The sequence below is a fragment of the Cuculus canorus genome, chromosome 2 (assembly GCF_017976375.1).
Source record: "Cuculus canorus isolate bCucCan1 chromosome 2, bCucCan1.pri, whole genome shotgun sequence".
Taxonomy (NCBI): domain Eukaryota; kingdom Metazoa; phylum Chordata; class Aves; order Cuculiformes; family Cuculidae; genus Cuculus; species Cuculus canorus.
This window is the reverse complement of record NC_071402.1, coordinates 109307186-109329728: the sequence shown is the minus strand read 5'-3', so window position 1 is coordinate 109329728 and position 22543 is coordinate 109307186. Positions and strand designations below refer to the sequence as shown.

The 22543-nt window shown below is 39.7% G+C and overlaps 1 protein-coding gene across 1 annotated transcript in view; it reads right to left on the bottom strand.

The window, feature by feature from the left end:
- Window positions 1–565: 565 nt before the first annotated feature.
- NPSR1 (neuropeptide S receptor 1) overlaps window positions 566–22543 on the bottom strand; it is a 60716-nt gene continuing 38738 nt past the window's right edge. The window contains exons 3-9 of the mRNA XM_009567851.2: window positions 22368–22471; window positions 21930–22023; window positions 17411–17612; window positions 7678–7754; window positions 5675–5764; window positions 3376–3556; window positions 566–3255 (exon numbers count right to left, since the gene is read on the bottom strand). Of these exons, the coding sequence (XP_009566146.2) occupies window positions 3162–3255; window positions 3376–3556; window positions 5675–5764; window positions 7678–7754; window positions 17411–17612; window positions 21930–22023; window positions 22368–22471 (842 nt within the window). The 3' untranslated portion in view covers window positions 566–3161. The remainder of the gene's footprint in view (window positions 3256–3375; window positions 3557–5674; window positions 5765–7677; window positions 7755–17410; window positions 17613–21929; window positions 22024–22367; window positions 22472–22543) is intronic.

Sequence of the window (22543 nt, the reverse complement as noted above, 5' to 3'; positions counted from 1 at the left end):
TTTTACCTTGCTGTTCTTCCATGGTTAGAATATGGAATATTGCATTCCTTTATTACAGTTTACCTACCCAGTGATTTGGATGTTAATTTTTGCTGTCATGCATCATTTTGTTCAAAGTAAAAATAAAAAAGGAGACAGAAATTTCAAAGGCAAAATAACAAAGAGGCAAAATACTGCTTCACACTTTTAGCAACAGATAGAAATCTGGACTGAGAGAACTGAACTTTAAATTACATCAGAAAAAGAGCAAGTTAAGTAGCCTTCTTGTTCAGATTTTATTTGAACCTGTCACAGAAAACACACATTTTCTATTCTCTTGAATTAATGTATTAGAAAAGTACCCTAGTCCTATGCTGTTTTATGTGACTTCTCTGGGGGAGGAGTATCTGATTTTTCATGCTTCCTGAGAATCTATAATTATACAGGGCTTTATCATCATACTGGATTTTACATCCTAACAGTCAGGCATACAAATATTTCTGGTTGCTGTGGGAATGTCAGAAGGATCTCACAGACACATCTTGAAATGTCAAAGCAAATTAAAAACACAGCTCCTCATGGGCTGCCATGGACAAACCAGCTGGGTTTCCTCTTCTTCTCTTCAGACTGTCTGTGCAATCAGACCTTGACACCGACTTTTACTACCTCGCCTCAAAGGTCTGGGGTCTTTCATAACAATGCTCTCCCAATTAAGCAACTAAACAATCAACAGATGTAGAGCAAGTTGCAAGCATGGAATAAGAGTAAGAAATTTAGAGTGAGATGAAGTTCCCCTACATCTCTCAAGAAGCAAAGGAGAGCCATGCAGATGTTTTCCAGACTAATGGAAAAACTCTGCTTTGCCTCTGTTTCTTTACAACAAACGTTTTGGAGAACATAAAAAGGTAGTAAAATACCATCTCTTGCACAGTGAGAAAGCAGGATAGAAAATCACATAAATTATTTATTTCTGTATTAAGGGCTTGGAAAGCATGCAGACAAAAGTAGTGTGAGGCCATCTAAACTGAGACATCTTCACATGAGGAAGCACATCACAAGGGCATCACAATCATGTCCAGAGGAAAAAATGATATGAATATCATGTAAATGGTACATAATTCAATAATGATTGAAACACATCTCTCCTCCCCGCCCCCTGTTTCTTTGAAAATAAATGAGTAAAGACTTCAAGGCTGGAGTCCTACATTTATTCATGCATTTATTTAATTTAGATGGGATAGTTCATGTAGTGACCCTAATGTAAATGTAAATTTCGGTGAGATCTCTGAGGCAAGTTAAATTTGCAAATCAAAGTACTCCTCACAAATGTTGTCTGATTTCCAGGTATTAAGGCAACAAATTCTATTAATTGTTCAAGAGTAGGTAGGGAGGGTATATGTACCAGATTAAAAAGTTAAAACCCAAATTCTGAATTACTATGCAGCTTAAACCAAGCAGTCCAAGCAGTTTGGGAAAGTGGTAACGTGCCCACAAGAAAATATATTGACTGGTTCTTATATGTAATTTATCTGAGGCAGCTGCTGTGAAGGCTAGTGTAGATTCATGGTCTTAATTAAGTTGTTATAAAAATTTAGACATAACAGAACTTCATAATAATAAAAAGAGAAACTGTATTTATTTTCCTATGAACATTAAACCCCCTTGATTTTATGTATCTCCTACTTAGGAAAGAAAGATTTTTGTAATATAGGAAATTATAAATAAATTTTATCCAGTTTCTGTTTTGCAGGGAACAAACTCATTGCAAAGGATCTTCATAACAGAAAAAAAACCTATTTAAACTGACTCCACTTATGTAAGAAAGCTGTTTTTACTGAGACGAAACAAACACATTTGCCATACAGCTGGTTAGAGTGTAATATCATAGAAACACTTTAAGTTGCTTTGCAGTAATATGGACATTCAAGCCAGTATCACCCAGTATCACTAAACCTGCCTAAGAACATTTCCTCTTAAGCTTAAAAACAGTGTGATGGGAGGGTACCCCAAGGGCAGGGGAAGGGGAAGCCCAGCTGCTTGGGGCACTGTGCAGCAAAGCTCTGCCTGATGACTGGTGCTCTGTGGACCCTACAAGGAGTTTATAAGACCAGACCATCAACAAGTAATTTTTTCTAAGCGTAATTTGAGTTGTATAGTTTCACCAAGATCTTCTGCCAGCTCTGAAATTGCCTAAATGTGTGTGTGGTTCTCTGCATTATTTAAGTGACGTGGATGATTTACATAGTGCACAAGTTGGGGAAATGCTGCTGTGTGGTGGCAAGATTGATCTTCACTGGTGAAGTGCCGCGAGTGGTGGCTCCCCATAGATGGAGTGAGTGCAGGGGCCCAGGTAGACTGCTCAGGGACCTTGCCACAGAAACATGTGAGGATCGGTGCACCTTATGCACCGCGAGGTCTGGGAGGGGTTGGCAAATGCTGCATTAATACAGTAGCCCAGAAACAAATGACTGTCCAGATGTGTCATGTGGCAGCCCTGCAGGGTCCCTGGGGTGCCACCAACACACCCCAATAGGACAGCAAAGAAACATCACAGAGGAAGGGGAGGATGATCTGCAGGAACAGTGCAGCTTGGGGGACTGGTGTGAGCTGAGCAGCGTGGTAAGGAGTGTTGGGAGGCAGTAACCCAGCCCTTCAGTCCCCTCTTTTCTGGGTATTACTTCATAAGTGGTCATATATGAAACTCAGATATAACTATGTAGAATGATGGTAGTGTGTTCTCCTTGGAAAAATGCCAGTGCTTTAAGTAGGGTCCTTGCTCTGCAATTACTTGCAAATTCTCTTGGTTAGTTATGTGAGCCATATGGTAGAGTAGATGGCTTTTAGCAACTCCTAAAAAAATATAGAGAAGACTCTGACTACACTTACACTTACATTGTTTTTTGCCATTTGGAATGCATAAATATTACAGCTTGCTAGAAAGCAGATGGCCAAAATGAGCCCCCACAGGAGTGGCATGCAAACTCCTTGGACCGAATTTGTCACTGGCAGTGTGCAATTGCTGAAGCTGCAGTGCTGATCCAAAATGTAAGTGCTGTTCAGCAGCAGTGAGGTGCAGGCTATTTCCAGTTGGTGTCCATCAGCTCATGGTGCTTGGGGCTTGTGGGGGACCTCTGCTTTCCTTGGTACATGTACCAGGATGGCTTTGTGGGGCATCATCTGTGCTAGATGTATTCTGGTTTGGACAGGACCTGCATCTCCCGCCCTCCATCACTCTTGTCCCGGAAAGTTCCCTCCAGCCTTCGTGTTCTTCTCTCCCTAAAAAAATAAGGAACGGTCAGAATGAAAACAGATGAAAATAGGTAGTAGGTTTAGTGACTGTATTTATGTTTTCCCTCCCTTCTTAGGGTAGTCAGAGCAACAGTAAAGCAGCAATACTCAAAAGGGGAGCAGAGATGGTTGCTGAAGAGGCAGTAGATGAGGGGGTTGATAGCGCTGTTCAAGGCTGGCAGGTTCTGAATGATCACGGATGCGTAAAAGCGCTCTTTGGTCTCAGGGAATACGTTGAAGTTGTCCAGGATATCAAAAAGAAAGTAAGGGCTCCAACAGAGAACAAATGCTGGAAGAGAGACAGAGAGAAGAAGAGCTTGACATTAGATAGTTTAGCTATTTACAGAGGTAATCACATACACGCAGAGAGACTGTCATAACACATATATATTTGTTCATCCAAAAAATATCCCCCTATTCAGGGTCTTATTTAAGAGAATAGGTATTAGACTGTGCTTTTATTTGTCTTGATTTTTGTTTTAATGCCCATAAAATATATTATGTATGCTCATCTAAGTGTTTAGAGTGCTCCCTCTAGACACATCAAGGCACTTTTGAATACTCGCAACACATAAGGGGTAAATAGGTAGCCAGTTAAAGCATCATCACTTATAGCGAAGCGCTCTTTAATGGTCCCCTGAGTGAGCAGCCAATCTAAATGTACACACCACCAAACTGCTGCTCTGTGACAGTGTTGCCTGCCACAGCCTCCTGTTGAAAAAGGGCTGTTAGACATCCAGGATCAAGGAGTGACTCCTTTTCACTTGACACTCCTTTCCCATGACAGTAGAACAATTTGTCATTTGGCATTCTCTCTGGAAGTGCTGTGTACATGATGCGTGCAGGAGGACACTCTAAACCCTCTATCGCAATCTGTGAGATGAATTTGGGGAAGAAGAGAGAGGACTGCATTGTTAAAAATCCCTACTTTTGTTCAGATGGAGAAATAAAAAGGCCACAGATACACCTCTATTTGCAGGTATAGGGGATGAATCTGGCCTTCACCAATTTCACAAAGGCTTTTTATTCAAGATTTATACAGAAATGCTGGGACAGGCAGCTCAATCAACTAATCTATAAATACCTGAGTTGCAAATGTACGTGTATCTGTGAAATCAGACACATGATCTCTCCCTGACCCAAATGAGACAGCAGAGTCACCCCATCCTTGCTTTCTTCTCACATTGATCGGTATTTCTTTGTTAGCAATTAGCTGAAGGCTCACTGAATGTGCACAGAAGAGTTAAACTCCCCTCCTGTTTTTTAGAGTGACTAAACTGGCAATGTTAATGCACAGATGCCAGCAAAATAGTGCTATGCATTGTCATTATATAGACAATGGCACTGACTACACAGAATTTTTAGTGTCTTTAAAGAAATTAATTAATATTGGGTACTTTATTCTGCATGTCAAGAGATGCTGGTTGCCTATCATCAAGGCCCTTTGAAGTCCTGTGCCTTCAGGTGAGATCTTGACATGCGGTAGCACTGGAATACTAGTTGCTTCTGACAAGAGCTTTCTTTGGTTGCCACACAGAGAAGTTCAGAAACAGGGAAGCTGTTCCTGGACTTCTGAAAATCATGAATCACTCTGGGCTCTCTCATGACTGTGGATGCCACCCCTGACCAGCGAGCTAAGCAACTCAGTAGTAGCTATTATCACAATATCATCCAATCTGAATTTTGTGAGGCTTTGGCTAGAGGATTGATCTCTTCTTTAGTGGTAGGGGATGGCTGTCAGTCCTTGGGAGTAAACAGCTTCAGTCACCTTCCTGCCTGTCTCCAGCAGCTAATCTGCTATCCAGCTATGTGATGCTGCCTTTGTTTATTGAAATAAAAATGTCAGCCTCTTAATTCCATCAGGATAATGTCATCTCCCTGGGAAACAGAGGACGCCTGCACTGAGTCATCTGCTGCATGGGTAGGAAAGGAGACCTTGTTCTTCCCATCTCAGCAGACAATGCACTGACATCGAATTCAATTGTTCTGCTTCCTTCACCTCTCTTTCCACTCCCTTGTACTGCCCCAGCGGCTAGCATGCCAAACATAGTCTCTAAGGCTAAAAGACAACTCAGTTGCCAAGTCTTTTGGCAACCCAGATGGGAAGGAAATGACCCCTTTCTTTGTTCCTTTTAGGCTATGTCTCTCCTTTACTTTCTTTCTTTCTACACGTGAGTGGCTGTGCATATAATTTCATTTGAGGCATGTGTCAGATGCCTAAAATAGGAGTCTGTCAGTCAGAGGAGAGGGGATGACAAAGTCAGAAGGCAAGTCAGGGAGTCTATGTAAAGCTTCTTCTTTCAGCCACCTACTGAACTACATCTGCTGATGACGGAGGGAGCTGAGGAAGACCAGCTCGCTAACATTAGCATCCTCCCTAGCTACCAGCTGTGGTTTTCTCACTTACCAAGGATAATTACGATGCTGTACTTGATTGCTTTCACTTTTGCCCTGGATATGAACCCACGACTGGTGTAGCCAGCAGAGGTTTTCCCACCTGGAGAAAGAACAGTTAAGCTAGTAAAAGAGGATGGCTGGTGCATGGTTGAGTCAGCGCATACCTCCACAGTCACTATGAAGACACATAGCCCATCCTTTCCTGGTGTCAGGCAGGACATCAGTAGTTCCTGAAATTTGGACACTTGCAAGCCTGTTCAAGGGGGACATTCAAAACCTGAACCATCAAAGGAAACACAGAAGAGATCTTCCTGAAGCATTGTAGGAGCTGAGTGTTCCTGATCCTTGACACTTAATAAGGAACACCACTGCTTACATGTCCAGAAATATCAATCTAATAAAAACCATGCGCCATCACAGTTACAAAAACACAAGCAGGGTGGTGTTACAGGGGTTGTTTTCTGAAAGGAGCTGGCAGAAAAGAGGAAAAACAACTTGGCAAGAGAGTCTACCTGTTTACTTTTAATTACATTTTGGTCAGAAGAATTTTTAAAAGCAACATACTCAATTCTCTTAACCTCTTACCCTTTGGATGCTTTGGGTAATCAGTCATGCATCTTACTCTTCGTGTTGACTCAGTAATGAAATACAAAATGCTGTTAGACTAGCTTTTCAGCAATGAAGCGTGGCTTGAATTGAGAAGCAAATTCTATTCAGTCTCACACCAAGGCTGGTTGATCTCATTTCCTCTGAAATCACACTAATGTCTCTGAGAATCAAGTTCTGTATTTGAATAACAGTACCAGCATGATTGCAATAATATGCCTGACTCCATTATTACTGTGAATTTGCTGTTCATGTTGCTGGGTCAGAATAATTAGGTTCACCATAGTGAATACACAAGAAGGTCATTTTTTATCAAAACATCTTTAAACTCTTGTAGTCCAAACTTAGGACTGGAATTTTGGTTAATGTAATTGGAAATAACTCTGTGCATGCAATTTCTTGCACCTCTTATAAAAACAACATATCAAGGCTGTGTAATTTGTAAAGAAAAAAAATTAAATAAATGGAATGAGGGATTGTTAACAGTGAAACATCCCATGTAGAAGCTTGACATTAGTTCATATATAATATTACTGGAAATCACTTGGTCAGTTATGGTGCAGAGTATACCTCCTGGATGAGGAGAATGACATTTTTTTCAAGAATGGTTAATACTGCTTGTGTCATGAAGGGAGGATCATTTGAAATGCATCCTGCTCAAGCTTTTCGAAGGAGTAAGACTTAGATTATAGTTGACAGATGTCAGGTTATAACATAGGGATATCTGAACATGTGCAACATCACATTAGGACATTTCCTTCTGTCTCAGACATGATCCATCATCCTGCTTCAGGCAAGTATCAGCGACTTAGTCCCACCTGGTTGCACCAACTGATTGTGTGCTCTTGCAGTCATATTGTGAAGCCCCTTAGAATGGGTTAAATGAATATATTTTACTTCATAACTAATAGGAAAGCCAGCTGACAAAGTGAGGATCTTGAAATGTTCTTTGCCAAAATAGCTCAGAAAGGTCTGAAAATATTTGTGGTCTTGGGGGTGGAAACCTCAATTCACTTCATGGCTTTCTGTAGCCAGGAATTTCTGAGCATTACCAAAATTCAAACTTTCAAGGGCATGTGGAAGCACAGCAAAAGTGTTATCTAAGTATATACTAGAGACATGGGCAGATTTCTAGGAATAGTGATTCTAAGTCCTAGAATAAGAATTTTCTACTTTTTAATTCTTTTCTCACAGATATTTACTATGATTTCTCTGAAGGGGGTTTAGTGTATAAAGAAAGAAGGCATATCATGTAGATAAGAGTTATGAATGAGCAATTACAGAAACTCCGTTCCCATCACAGTGAAGGGGGCCCATAGCAAGACGGCATATTCAGGCATTCCCTGATCTGGGAAGGAACAGCCAGATTCAAATCACCAAGCTGAAGACATGTGCGCTGAGACTCACCAGGGCAGCTGGATATGATGACAGCCTGAGCTTTGCTCTTCACCCAGATGGTTCGAATCACGATTGAGTATATGACACTACAGAAGGGAAAGAGTCATTTGTATTACGAGTAAATTTAACTGACATCCCAGTCATCTATGCTCTATGAATACACCTATCTATGTAAAAGGAGCTCATACAGATGATGGGACTGCATAGAAATAACAACAATGACGATGACGACAACAATAATAAATAAAATTTTACTCTCCCATAGTACTTTTCAGAAGCAGATCTGAAGAGTTTTCACTGTGAAGCCGTTATCATTGTCCTGGCTTTGCAGAAGTAAAATCTTCAGTTCAGAGGAATGCAATGATTTGTCCAAGATCTCGTAGACATGACTTCTTGGAATTTTGAGCTAGTGTAGGCCAAATCTGCCTGGGCATGAGCCCCAGCACACTAGCCCTGAAATGGGGGAAGCAAAAGGAGGGACCCACTTCTATTTTGGCATTACTTTATGAGCATGAAGCTGATGAATAAAATGGTTCCCTGGGGAATATGATAGGGGCAAGATCCATAAGAAATGCGGTTAAACACTATGGTGCTTACTCTCAGTTCCCAAAGTCCTGGGATGGAAATTGAGGAGGACAGAATTATCAGGTAGATGGGAAGAGTTAGATGATTCAAAACCAGTTCCACCACAATTTGCATAATTAGAGGGGAGTATATATGTACTTTTAATGGGAAAAATGAAAAGTGCCCTAGTTCACAATGACTTTGGACAGTTATGAGCTTTCTCTGGGTGATAACAAAGCTGGAATTCTATTTACTTAATATGCAATAGGTAATAATTCCTTTAAGCTGAAGAGCTATTTGAGCACACATATGGACGAGTATCTTACCTTTTCAGCAGTTTACATAAAAAATAATACCCCAAGACCTTACTCTGTCTGCCTTTTCTCCTGTAAGCACGGATAATGTGCAACCAAAATCACTAAGCAACAGCATAGTTTTGTCTGTTGTTTTCATTTTTTTTTAGTCCGCTAAGAAAGACAAAAATAATTTAAAAACATCTCAGCTAATGTACTCAGGTTGCCATGTTTTTCTGACGTAAAAACCAAACAGAAGTCATCATGTACTGTTTGCAATACACCACACTGTTTTAGGGGTCCTAGGGAGCCTGGCCTTTAACTGCCATAAACCTTAGAGGTGACCCTGTGAAAAAGGTGCCACTAGGGAGATTATTTCAGTATGTGTTATAGAAACAAAGTTGTGAGGTTTTTTTATTATCAAAAGAGACACTCTTATTAGAGCTTTCAAACTGACATACGAGCCTTTCCTACAAGACCCTCAGTCAAAGCAGTATTTGCGTGTCTTGGAGGTTTCCTTTCTGTGGGAGTTTGGTCCGTCTGTTTTCCACGCTCTTTAAGTGTGAGCTGGAAACTCTGGGTGCAGTCTGAGCAGTGCAGTAGAGCAGTAGTGCAGTTGTCTAGTGTAGGTTCTGTTGTGCATCTGCTGCAGACTGCAGCTCACCTTTCTCAATCCTTTCAGGCTCAGCACGGATCCCAGCTGACTTTGACACTATTCTTTTATCTCCTGGCTTTTCAAGAATCTGTTTATTTATCAGCTGGTGCACTTGCAAGTCTCTTTGAACTTTGTATTGACAATGGTGGAAAATTCATGTATCATTTCTCCTTTAATTATTCCAAAGAATAAGAATGTATTATAATGATAATTGTTGTCATCTCAAGAAAATATCCATCCAGCTCCTAAAAGCACTGTTTCTATTTTCTCCCTAGCCTGCAATCTCTAGCCTGGCTGTTTTATTTGCAGTTTAAACAATATCCCTTCTGATGCAGATCTGCGTGTGTCCAACAGGCACATTCAGAGTTGCCTAAGCATCAGGTTGAAGGAGCCTAGAACTGTAGTCAAAATACTCAGACTCCCTATTTGCAGTCAAGTGCCACAAGGATTGAATTATGAAGACAGATGCACCAGCTTTCCCTCTGACCCTAGAAATCCTGTCCATTTGCCTGCGGAGTCTTGTAGGAGCATCCCTTTCACTGGATGCAGTTATAGCATCTTTCTCCTTCATGGGTCCATCTAGGGACTTGAAGTCAGGCCCAGGAATATAGTTGATATTTCACATGTGACATTACATGCTGTTTCACTGGAAGCCTTAATTTACAGAAATCCTAGGAAAAGTTTAATTCCTGGCTTAATTCCAGTGGCTTCAAAAGTGCTGCCAACATAGTGGATTTATACTGGTGTTTTTGCCTCTGTTCGTTTCTTTTCTCCATAGCTGAGTCTACTGGAGACTTCCTTATCACGCGGGGACCAGAAGCGATGTAAAGCTGCTCAGGGTCGGTGTCAGGAAAGACAAGTCTCTTGTCATGCTAGGTACACCTCCTAGTGACTCTTTTGCCAGTCACAATTATGCTTTTATGCTTTGATCTCTCTGGGACTCCAGATCTTATTAATGCCTAATCTTTTTTTATTTTCTTTCTTTTCTCCCAGCTATGCTGGCATGGAGCAAGAAACTGGAGTTTCCAAAAATGTGTCACCCTAAGCTTAAGATCCTAAAAGGCATCTGCATGTGTTTCAAAGCCAAAAGAGTAAAAAGAGAGCATTTATGGCACAGAAGTTGTATTTTTCTTACAAGGGAAAAACTGGGGCTTAAGTTTTTTTCTTTTTTTCTTCAAAATGCATTTGTAGCTCCTTTCTTTCTGTAAGAGCCAGCTGAAGGAGGATGTTGTGGTTGATGACACTTAGAAGGAAGGGAAGACAGTCCCACTTGATGGAAAATAAAGTGGCAGTTGAGCAAAGAGTATCGGGGGACAAATGGAAACTGGTATTCAGATAGACAGGAGGTTCCTTGGCAATGGCCTGCACCGTTTTGACCTGACTGTAATCTGTTTCCTCGCTCTCGACATCAAGCGACTCAGTCTTCACTGCCAAGATGTAAAAGCACACTGTACACCTTGCCACCTATCTGATTGTTCAAAACACATAACATGCCTGCATGCTGCTTGTTCTTGTCTCCTCTGAAAGCACTGGGAGATGTGATGTGTAGTTCAGTAAGTCCAGATGTTGTTAAGTTTCTTTGTGCCTATAAGTGTGTAGGGCAGTGGTCTTCCTGTCCTCATTGGAGATTCTTGGGTGCTACATAAGCATCTACTGTAGTAATCTGAACGCATGCTATGATATTAAAATAGTTTATGAGTTGTCGTGGCCCATTATTTGCAGGTGAAAGACTAAAGAAAGAGAAGAAAGAGCTCAGGTGGAGTAGTCAAATCTGGATGGAAAACTAACCCCAAGCGGTTTTTAAGAAGGAGCTGCTCAGGCTCTGAAGACCACAGGATAGAAAGGACATGCTGTTGATCTGAAAATGAAGGGATTTTTCTAGCCTGTGTAAGAAGAATATCTGAAGAGGTGGCAGGAAAATACAATAATTAGGTTCAGATTATGGGTCTATCTCAGCAAATTAAAGTCATTACATCTCCAAAAGAAATTTAGATTGGTCCAGTTTCTGAAGGAAAAGGATGCGTGTTCATTCTAACGTGTTATTAGATAATGGTCTTGTTTAATATGACATCATCGGTAAATACAGCATTCTTTGTCCATGTAGTTTACTAACTTATGGTTAGTTATACAACTGCTACTGTGAAATAGTCCTTCTCCATCTTTATTTTTAATTCATAAATCACTTTTTTAAAAAATTAATGTCTTGTGATAAAGCTATGTATTGATATTAACAATCATAAGAGCTATTCATCTGCCCACCCTTGAAACACAGATTTTAATTTCTTTTTAAATAACTGATTGCATTATGACAGTGTCCCACCCAGCCTCAGTATTTACTAGTAAAATGAGCCTTTACCATGGCAAAAAGTACATTTAAGCTTCCAGCTAATTGCTTGTATTTATCATCTTGAATTGCCTATTGTTCCTCGGACTTTATTTGTGCAAAGTAATGCAGCTGCATTATGTTTTGCAGTAGTTAATTTACAGCACTATTTATCCAATGACAAAAGGCATATGTAACTTCATCTGAACAAACAATTGTAGGCATGTGTAATGGGTAAGTGAATAGATGGGTGCATTAAGTGAATTAGAACATATGTACAAGATTTTTTTATTTCTAAATGGAAATTGCAGGCAAAAATTATTGTGCTCTCTGATTCAAGCTCAAAAAACAACCTTTGGTATTTGTATTAATGGCATTTTTATTGCCTTTATTTGATTTAATTCAAACAAATATCTTTTATGCAATGCATATTTTATTTCATTGCAACGCCTTAAGTTTAGTTCTGTATTTTCTTTTTAACTGATTCTGTTTGTTCTCTTCTAATTATTTTTCTGCTGCTCTGAAGCAAATGTTCTTTTTAGAGTTTTGATTTTAAACAGCAGATGATATTTTTTCTCTGTGCTTCAAGAAGAACTTTTGCAATTTTTGGTAACCTGAATTTGGATTATATTAGACAGATGCCTATGTATTATATTTATCAGGTTAAAATACAAAAAATATGTTTGACAAGCATGAATAACTACAAAGGCTCTGGATTTCTGGATACTCAAGTGACAGAATATAACCACGGTTTGGTGCAGAGCAGCAAAACAGAATAGAAACCCGGTAAGCCCTCTGGTCCCCCCGTCACAGGACCTGAGAAGCCTAGGTGTGAATATTTGCAGGAGAGAAGTTTATAATGTGGATTTGACCCATATTTAACCTCAGTTCAGTAATCCTCTGGAGGTATTCAACATCAAAGATGTTGTTCGAGCTTTGCATGGCATATTTTTATGCAGGAGAAATGGATTTTGTCATAATGGATGATACTTGCCCCAGAATGGGAAGGAACTAATTACTGCAGGTTATCTAATTAATTTTTCTGAATTTTCTGGGATTTGGTACATTGACAATATCAGCTGCAGAAAAAAGCGATAGATTAAGAGGTAATAACAGGCCAAAGATGGAAGAACAGGCCAAATTTTTAAGAGCTATAAATAAGAACCAGATGCAAGATCTGTGGCTCTCCCCAACCAACACTGAGATAGTGGGAGGAAGAGACCTTTTACATGAAAAGAACATATCCTCACCTTTTCACAGCTCTCAAAGGTAACTGGTAAATATTAGGTCACAGCTTTTCATTCTCTTTTCATTATTTGTTCATTTGTATTCTAATCAGATAAAAAACTCGCCAGAAAGCCACAAGCTGTTTGATAACTGAGATTCTCCAGTTGTGAAGAAGTGCTAGGAACAGACCTCCCAAGTATTTACATATTTCAGGGCTGTTGCAGTTTTGTTCATATATTGCCTTTTTATATACATATTTAAAGAAAGAGACAGATTGTTATTTTCTTCTGGATTGTGTTTTGGCTTGGAATCTGTAGGGTTTGCTCACACCACGTCTGGGAGATTAGCTCATCAGTGGAAGAGTTTTCCAGACTGAGCATAAGGTTATCAGCTTAATAATTCATTCCATGGGCTGTGGTGTTATGAATAACACAACTCCTGTGAGTTAGTTGAAGGCTGTGTCAGGAACACATGAAATCAACTCTGCTGAGTGAGCTGAAGGATGGAGGAGAGAAGCTTAAAAGATGGTGGTACCTGGACTGTAGAAAGTAAAAACTGCTCAGCCAAAGCAGCATAAGTGTGGAATTAAGTCCTGCACCTGAAAAGTAAAATTTTATCCTTTGTATGCACTTCAGATGAACTGTGCCAGAAAAAGTGCTGTCATCAGTGAACTGCTTTGCTCTAGAGGTTAGGTTTTCAGCAGATTCAGGCAGCAGAACTAATTAAGAATTAACTCTGCCAGCTAGTGTCCCACATTGCATCAGGCACCTGCCATGCAGCTAAATCAGAGTGCTCCAACAGAGAAAATAAAGTGGCTGTGCAAACAAAATGAATTATTGCAGTAAAGGTCTTATTCTTTCCCTGTGTGCACACTGACTCTCTTCCTTAGTAAGTGTGGCACGTGCCTTGACTTCCAGTTTATTCATATTCCCAGCTTTTTAGATGCAGTCACACATTTATGGATTGTGTCTCCATTGTTGGCTTTTTTTAAATCACATCTTCAGCTAAAGGCCATTAAATAAAAAAAAATAATGAAATGACTTCCTTCATTTACTAAATAACACCTTTCATTTCTATAAGTAATCTTTTGCAGGGTAATGCACAACTGCAATGTATGTGATCTCCCTCACTCACCCCCATGAAAAAGCATCTCATTTGTCATCAAACCTACTGTGCATTTGAAAATATTCAGTGGAACAAAACTTCTGCAGAGAAATTAAGTCCCTGCAGAGGTTAACAACCATTCCTGCCATTTTTTAGCTGCAGACTGCTTACTGGAGTATTTATATGCTGCAGCCACATTAGGTGGATTAGCTTTAAACTCCTGGACTGCCAAGAAATTTTAAAGAAATAGATGTCACGCCTTGAGGCTATGTAGACAGATGTTTCACAGATGCATCAACTGGGAAGTTGCAACCTTCAGCTGTATGCTTGAAACTTGAAAAAACATTCTATAAAAATAAATATTTCTGTCCAAACTGCATGGTATTTGCTGATAATGTCTCTGCTGACCTTGCCCTGATGATAATCCTCTTTCTATATGGTTTTAGACTATTCTCTCTATTCTAAATCAAATAGTATCACTGACAACTAGAGATAAATGGGCACAAAAAAATCCTTCCCTGGCTCACCCTCCTTCCTTCCTCACAGAATCCAGTACCAGTTAGGACCTGTAAAGAATTCTACTTCTGCTGGCAAGGGTGTGAGAGCATTTGCCTTAGTGTACACTGAAACCAAAAACAAGCCCACAATGGGCATCGCTCTGTCCTATGGCTCTGAGGTCTATGTTTTTAACCTCGTGTCCTGCCATAAACTTCTCGTGTGAAAGTCGCTTAAGGTTAAAGTAGTAAAAATTTTAGGATGCTTTATTCATGTTGCAGCTGTCAGGGCAATCTCATGAATTTTCACTGACTTTCCCTCTCCCTCACGTCATCATTGCCTTCTTGCTTCTGGGGATTACTGTAAAGCGAGTCACAGAGCTGATCTGGTTTGAATATCTTCCTCTGGCAGGGAGGAGGGGAACATAATGTCAGCAGCTTTGAAATATCTGCTGTTATGTCTCTTGCCTTTTCTGTCCAAACAATTATATATATATGCCATGTAAAAAGAGGTGGCTGATCTGTTATAGAAAACATGCAAATCTCTAAGTTTGCATGTGAAAGAGATGTTTTACATACCTATGAAGTGACTCCTAACTGGACAGGGTGTGGGCCTTTTTCCTAACAGACTTAAGATGCTGGCTAGGATTTCCTGATTGTTAGCTACTTGAGAAGGTTCATAACAAAATATCTCTCATAGTAACAGTCAGCCTCAAAGTTTACTAGGGCCATTTCTTTGCACAGGTAAATTACTTTTAGTATCTTCTGTGTGCATTTATTATTTTGCTGCTAGTGCTGAGCTGCAGACCCATGTTTTTATTTACATATTCCCTGAAGTATTAGGAGACAGGCAAATATACAAAGAGAAAATATCTTGTCTAGCAAGGAAGAGCAACTGGATAATCTAGGAGTAATTATTCTCTATTGCTATCATGTCCTTTCTTCAAGGAGAATTTCTCATGATTTTATTTGTATATCTGTGCAAACTGGGACAAAACCAGAAGGACTAGTGAACTCAAGCATTACAAGGAAAATACAAAAATTGCCCCTTCTCCCTAAGGACCAACACTGGCCAATGTTGAATCTGTCTCAAAAACTCAGCTAGATGAGTTCAACCGCAAAGTTTCCAAGTTCCTAGGGTTTTGGTTCTATCAGAGATAAACTTGTTTCTATTAGATACTGTAGAACCTGATGTCTATGAACAAATAGTAAGAAACTTTAAGGCACAACTCAACTAGAAAGGAACTAAACCTATGACAGTGTTAACTGTTTAGCTTATTGTTTGAGGTGAATTAGAGTCAGTTTTGTGATTAACTCAGTTGGTGTAAGTAACTACATATTTCTGAAAGCTAAGTGTGTGCTTTTGAGACAGTGTTGTTCTCTAAAGTGATAATCCAGGGCATGGGTATGCAAAAAGGCCAATGCTTATACTTAACCAAGGCCATCTTCAAGCTGGCGGAAAAGGGGCTGCATCTGCGAGGAGAGGCGAATAAGGCTGGTGACCCTAAACTGACCAACAGAGTATACATTGTATTCGGTATAAAACTGAGAGATCACGAGGGTCTTGCTCTCTTCTGCAAAGTCCGACGTCCAGTGAGGACCTTGTCTGCCCAGTTGTTCCCAATTCCAGACCTGTACATTCCTGAATCCTGTTCCTGAGTCCGGTTCCCTCCTAGCTGTGGACCCATTCCCTCATGTCTGCTCTGCAGTATTTGTGGTGACATATAGTTATCAAGGGGTAGGGGCACAATCTCATATATTTGTATATATTTTATCACTTTCTAATTATTTTCATTATTATCATTATAATTTCATTAAAGCTGTAGTTCTACTTTCCAAGCTGTAAGCCTTTTTTTCCTCTCATTTCCCTCTCCCTATGCATAGAGGGGTTGGGGAGGAAAGGATTTTGGAAGCTTAACTGCCCCATTTTTAGCTGCCGATGTTTAGCTGGATGGGGCTAAACCGTGAAACTTATGTAGCCAGTCCTGTCATCACCTAGAAAAGATCACCCCCACATGTTCTCTCACCCAGGGTGCTAATGAGCGGGAAGCTAATGGAGACTTATGACTTGTCACCTGCTGGAAAAGCAGATGAACCAAGAGAAATGTCCAAGGGACATGTAAACATAGCTCCTCTCTCACAGCCCCAACAGCATGTCACCAAATTATGGGGAACAAAAGGAGTCTCAGCGTGCTGTCTTTGCCATTGAGAAGTGATGTACAGCAAGAAGTGCTATTATAACCATGCCACTGAAAGAGAATAAAAGGGAAAGAAGGGAAAGGAATATATCTGAGCTTGGAGAACAAGTTACTGACACTGACAGCTTTTCAAGACAGCTAAGAAACCTTGCTGCTCTTCTACATCAGTTTTTGAATGCTTGTTTGCATTATTATCTCCCCATGGCTGGATAATTTTTGTTTAACAGTGACTAATGGCAGCACCCCAGAGGGATGCAATAAAATTCACTGATCATCAAGCACAGTCTGGGGATATTGATCAATCTCAGTTTAAAAACAGATTCAGCTGTAGATCATCTTAGTGATTTTGTACAAATCAGTCACAAATACTTGCAGATCAGGTTTCCCATTGTAAAATGGGAAGATTTTTATTTATTCATATTTAGGAGTGGTTGGCTGCTTTAAATGCTTGGAGATTTCTTTCTGATCCTGGGAAAGAAACACTCTTCTAGTACTATGAACCTTGAGAGCACTTTAAGTTAATTTTAGTTTAATTAGTACCAAGTGTGGTTTCCTGTTCTTCTATTAAAACTGTGTTTTGTCTTAATAGCTAGACATTCTTACTGAATTTGTAAAGATACATTTCAAGTCTGAATCTGAGGAGGTAAGTGGACACACTTAAGAGATCCCGTCTTTTTTTCAGACAAAGTGTTTCTGCTCATTAATGCTGCATGGAGAACACCCTGTGTAAGTACAGTGACCCATGCATTGTGTGATAAAAACCGAAGTGACTCCAAGCCAGATGTGGAAATGAAATCGTAACAAATGAGTAGGAATTGAAGCATTAGCTGATTGCACGTTTGATAGCTTTCACCACACACTTGTTGACTGTGGTTCAGGCTTACCTGATAATGATCAAAGGAATGAAGTACACCAGGAAAGCCACCACTGTCATGTAAGGTATCCAGTAAGAGTCATCAGGCCAGAGAGCCCAACACTGTACTTCCCCATTGGAGAGCTGCCGTTTCCCAAAAATAATCAATGTCGGTATGGAAAACAGGAAAGAGAGGCTCCAAGCCACTCCAATAAGAACTTTCGCCTGTCTTTCTGTGGAACAGAATCAAAGAGATGTTATTAATGTAGGTATTGGCATGACTGAGAACCTGGGGCTGCAGCCGGCTGATGCTGAAAAGACTGCAAAGAGGAATGGAGATTTTATCTCTCTCTCACAATAAAAAGTCATGTTATTATGAGCTTGTATTTTACACTTTTTATTTAAAAATGCTAAGGGCCCATTACATCTGAAATGTTATGAGAAAGGCAGTAGTCAAGGTCAGCAAGTCAGAAACATGGGATGCATACGCTTTCTCTGTGGCACCAAGACAACCTGAATGAATGCAGAAGACCACAGGTCTGCCCTGCTACAGGGTCTTACAAAGCAGTGTTCAGTAGGAGACACAAAGACAGAAAAGAAGATGACATTGTGCTATAGATAACAGAAGCAGGCTGAGACTTGGAAGGGTAACGTGAAGCATAAATTAGGTTGGAGTGTACTGGATGTACTGGAGTGGGAAAATGCTCCCCTTGGAATGGTAATTAAACATTTTGATGCATACAAAGGCAGGAGCAATAGGACTGGGGGCAATGGCTATAAACTGGAGAGGGGGAGATTTAGATGAGACACAAGGAGGAACTTCTTCACGATGAGGGTGGTGAGGCACCGGCACAGGTTGCCCAGGGAAGCTGTGGATGCCCCATCCCTGGAGGTGTTCAAGGCCAGGTTGGATGGGGCCTTGGGCAGCCTAATCTAGTGGGAGGCGTCCCTGCCCATGGCCGGGGGACTGGAACGAGATAATCTTTAAGGTCCCTTCCAACTCAAACCATTCTGTGATTCTATGATTCTGTCTTGTAGCGAGAAATCTTGCAAAGCACTTTCTATTAGGAAAGAGAAAACACCTCTGTTCAGGATCAGGAAAAAACTGCACAGTGGGCTGCATTTATGTCCAACTGCAATGCTACTGCCCCAAAGAAACTTGGCCCTGGAAAGCCCAGGCTTCTCTTTCAATTCCCCATGGCATGGTGAGAGCTGAGCCCCACTCCAGACAATGGGAACATGCACAAGTCATGCTAAAGGTGGACTACCAACTATGAAATATGGTAAATATGGTATATGATGGTGGGCTGAAGGTATTCAGCTCTAATTTATCTAATGCAACAGACGTCAACTAGAAGATCCAGCTGAATCTCATGGTGAAGATCAGGAATGAAGAATCCCCAGACACTTTGGAAGTTGGGACTACGGCTTCCCTTTCATTTTTGCACTCCTCTGCTGCCAAGTGGGGAAAGCTAGTGGGAAATCAAATGTCTGATGGCACTCATGAAATTCTGTGAAAATCAATGGGTTGGAGTAAACAGCCCTGGGGCATTTGTTTTCACAAATCTGACTCTTCCAGCTGAAATCCGCACAGCTCTAGCTGAGAAGGCTGGGGAAGAACTCCTGATCTGTGGAGTACCAGTGAGTCTCAGCAGCACTTATTCCTTCTGAGTCAGATTATGAAAGGAACAGATGGGGAGAGATTTTTTGATCTGGTAAGCTTTGGTGCTGAAATAATTTATTGTCCTACAAAATATCAGAGATTGTGTGTGAAATAGAAAATCACTTTAAATTATGCATATCAAAAAGAACGTCTTTCCTCCTTGAAAGTCAAAAAAGCAATACAAAAGTGTGTGGGAGAAACATTCAAAAAGTAATTTTATCCTTTATAAAACATCAGTTGCAAATATTCACTTATCCTGCTCATTTTTAAATGCTACCCACGTTCAGTAAAATACAGGCTTGCTAATCTAGGGCTTAAGGGGACTCTGCTGACATTGACGTAAGTGAGAGAGTTAGATTAAGTCTATAAATATTGCACATGCAGAAGAGAACTGTAAAGTTTCCCAAAGCGTAACAGAATAAACTTAGCAAAAGGCATATTAAGAGTATGTTTTACAAATTATTTCTTGACAGTAAGGACTTTTAGATTGTGAGTTAGCTCCTTAAACAATATACATGCAATTCTCAGCTGGGCTCACGTGTCTATTTCTAAGGGGAAAGGATTATACTCGGATAATAGATTACTATATTTTTCGCACTGTGTAGCAACAGCCTTAATTTGAATAGAAGTGGGAAATTTGGGTTGGGCAGGTGGGCAGGAGTGTTATTTTATCTTTGTGCTTTATAAAACAGTAGCTACAAAGTTAATTTATTCTTGTTTTTAAATGTCCTTAGTATTTGGTAGAAAATGGCCTTGCTAGCCTAAAGGACTTCACAGGCAACTGACAGCATCAAGATAAGAAGGTTTTTGTTTTATCAGACTAATGTTAACTGGCTACCTCACGCGCAGGGTTTTTTTATTTTGCTAATTTTTTTTTAAATGCTCTAGCATATTCTAAGTGCCAGCAAACCATAGAACTAGAACTATATCAATTATATCAATTATATCAATTATATCAATTATATCAACTATATCAATTATAAAAGGAATCAAAGAAATAATCACTTTCAGACTATGATATTCTATTCAGCCAGTCTCAGTATTTTCCTTTAAAACCAATACTGCTCTTTAAAAGGAGTGTTTTTCATGTTGGGGTAGCCAAGACTAACACCCAGAGTTGGAGTGGAAGTCTCAGTTGAGAGCTCTGGCACTGACTTTCCTGAAGGATACTTTCATGTCACTGTCCCTGTTGCTCCACTTCCAATATCTGTGTGCTGCAGCACTGGTTTCATGCACATCTGCCTGCTCCCAGCAACATGTGATGGGGAGGCATCTCCTGCGAGGAGTTGTGCTGTTTGCTGCCATGAACAGCAATGCTATGTAATCCTTATATAAATAAGTGGCATTTTAAAATTGAATTTTAAATCTGGAGAGAGAGAGCTGTTCCAGAATCTCATTGATCCAATGGACCTTCGTGTCATCCGCAGCCCAAAGCCAAGCAAGGGACAATTTACCTCTACCGGGATTTTTCTTTTACTAAAGCAGTTCTATTGTTTATTTTCGATGCTGTTTGCATATATCTATCTATGGTGAAATATTTACAAAATGTCTTTACTATAACTGTTCAGTTTCTTTTCTTGTTGATCTTTATTTTGGGACTTTTTTTTAAAATTACCCTCCTTGCTATTGAATTAGGTACCTCATACAGTAAAAACATCAGGATTAGAATGTATAATTTTTCCATATCCATATCCTGCATTTTCTGTGGTCATTTTTGGATTTGGAAAGTAAGTATGAAATATTTAACTGTTTAAATTTGATTTCTTTGAAGCAATGCAAAGTACAGATTGTTAAAAAAAATTGCTGAAAGGCACTTGCTTTTTAACAGGACTTGAGGCTAGCAACTAAACAACAATTAACAAAAATTGTTCACATTTCCAAAGCAAAATGTTTGATTTCTTTTCCCAAAACTATATTTCAAGGCTACATGGAAACATAATTTTAAAAATCCTTAAGGAGAAACAACTGATTTATTTCTTGATTAAAGGATTTTAGGGGATCAGTGTTTCATTTTGAAAAGAAATTTGCCACAAGTTAACTCAGAACTGGTTTCAAAATTTCTCTGTGTCATCACCAATGACAAAGTTCTGTAAATCTCTGCACCACAGCCTGAGCTGCAATTGATCTATAGTTTTTTAAGACCAGAAAGGACCATTAATCTGATCCCTTGAATACAGAAGTCTGTCAAGAGCCATCATTATGCCAAACCAATAAGGATATTTGTGTCTGATTAAAGCACGTCTCTCAGAACTCATGGTTATTGTAACCGTTCCCCTTCCTCCCCACCTGCTATTTCTATTTATTCACTCAGTGCAGCACACTTAACATCCCACTTCAGGCTCTGTAGGAAAGAAATCATGTTCTTTAAACTGTACTGCTAAGCAGCCAAGCTTTATTTGAGTGCTACAAAAATAATAAATAGGAGAAATTATAAGAAACAATGCAACTTATATGCTATAGCTTTTGAAGTCTTCTTATCAAACTCTTGTGCGAATTCTCAGTACTGTGCTCTCTATCCAAGTTATTTTTAGTGTGCATGAATAGACAATACAGCTGTTGAAGCTCCTAGAGTCTGTACGGTTGCACAAAGAATAGCTTTTGTCCACGATAACCTTCTGAAAATGTGTGAAGATAATGAAAATCTCCATACTTTTAAAATGTCATTTCATTTTTTGCTAACACAATGCTTATAAATACTGCTGAGGGCTAAGTGCAACCTAATAAATCTTGAGACCACAGCTCCTTTGCCATTTGGAAAACTGTTACGGAGTCCAAATGTTGCTACAGCAGGAATGAATAATTCATGGCAACAAGGTTAAGAATTTAGGAACTAAAATAACTATACAATAACATGCATAACAACAGTAAAGCACAGAAATTCTCCTACCTCCTTGCAAGAACTTCATTGGGTAAACTATGGCATGATACCGGTCTATGCTTAGTGACACGAGGACATAAGTTGAGGCATATAGAAGGACCACCTGGGGCAGAAGGTATATGAGGCAGCAGTTGAGACTTGTTTATTGCAGAAAATGACATCAGCGAGTCACTGAACTAAGAATATTTGAAAACTTTTACTGAAAAAAATTTTAAAAAATTGTGTTTTCACCCATATCTTTTTCCTTTACCTTGTTCACAATATCTAAAATATTTAATATGCTTTAAATAAAAGTGTTTTTAATTTAAATGAACACTTTTAGCATTTAGCATTTAGCATTTCTCGTGCTACAAAAATGTCTATACACCACTTTTGTCAGGGTTTGTTGCTGTGGGGGCACAAAGTTATGTGAGCTTGGGCATACAGGGGAACAAGTGGTTTCTATACCTGGAAGTAGCGAACAATTCTGCAAACGATATCAGGAGCCATGAAATCTCCAGTGTAGCGCCAAATGATGTCCGTCATTATGTTTATGAGTCCTGTGAATGAATCTGCAACAAAAATTAACTGAAGAAGCATTAAAAGAAATAAACACACAACTGCAGGTGAACCACAAAGACAGG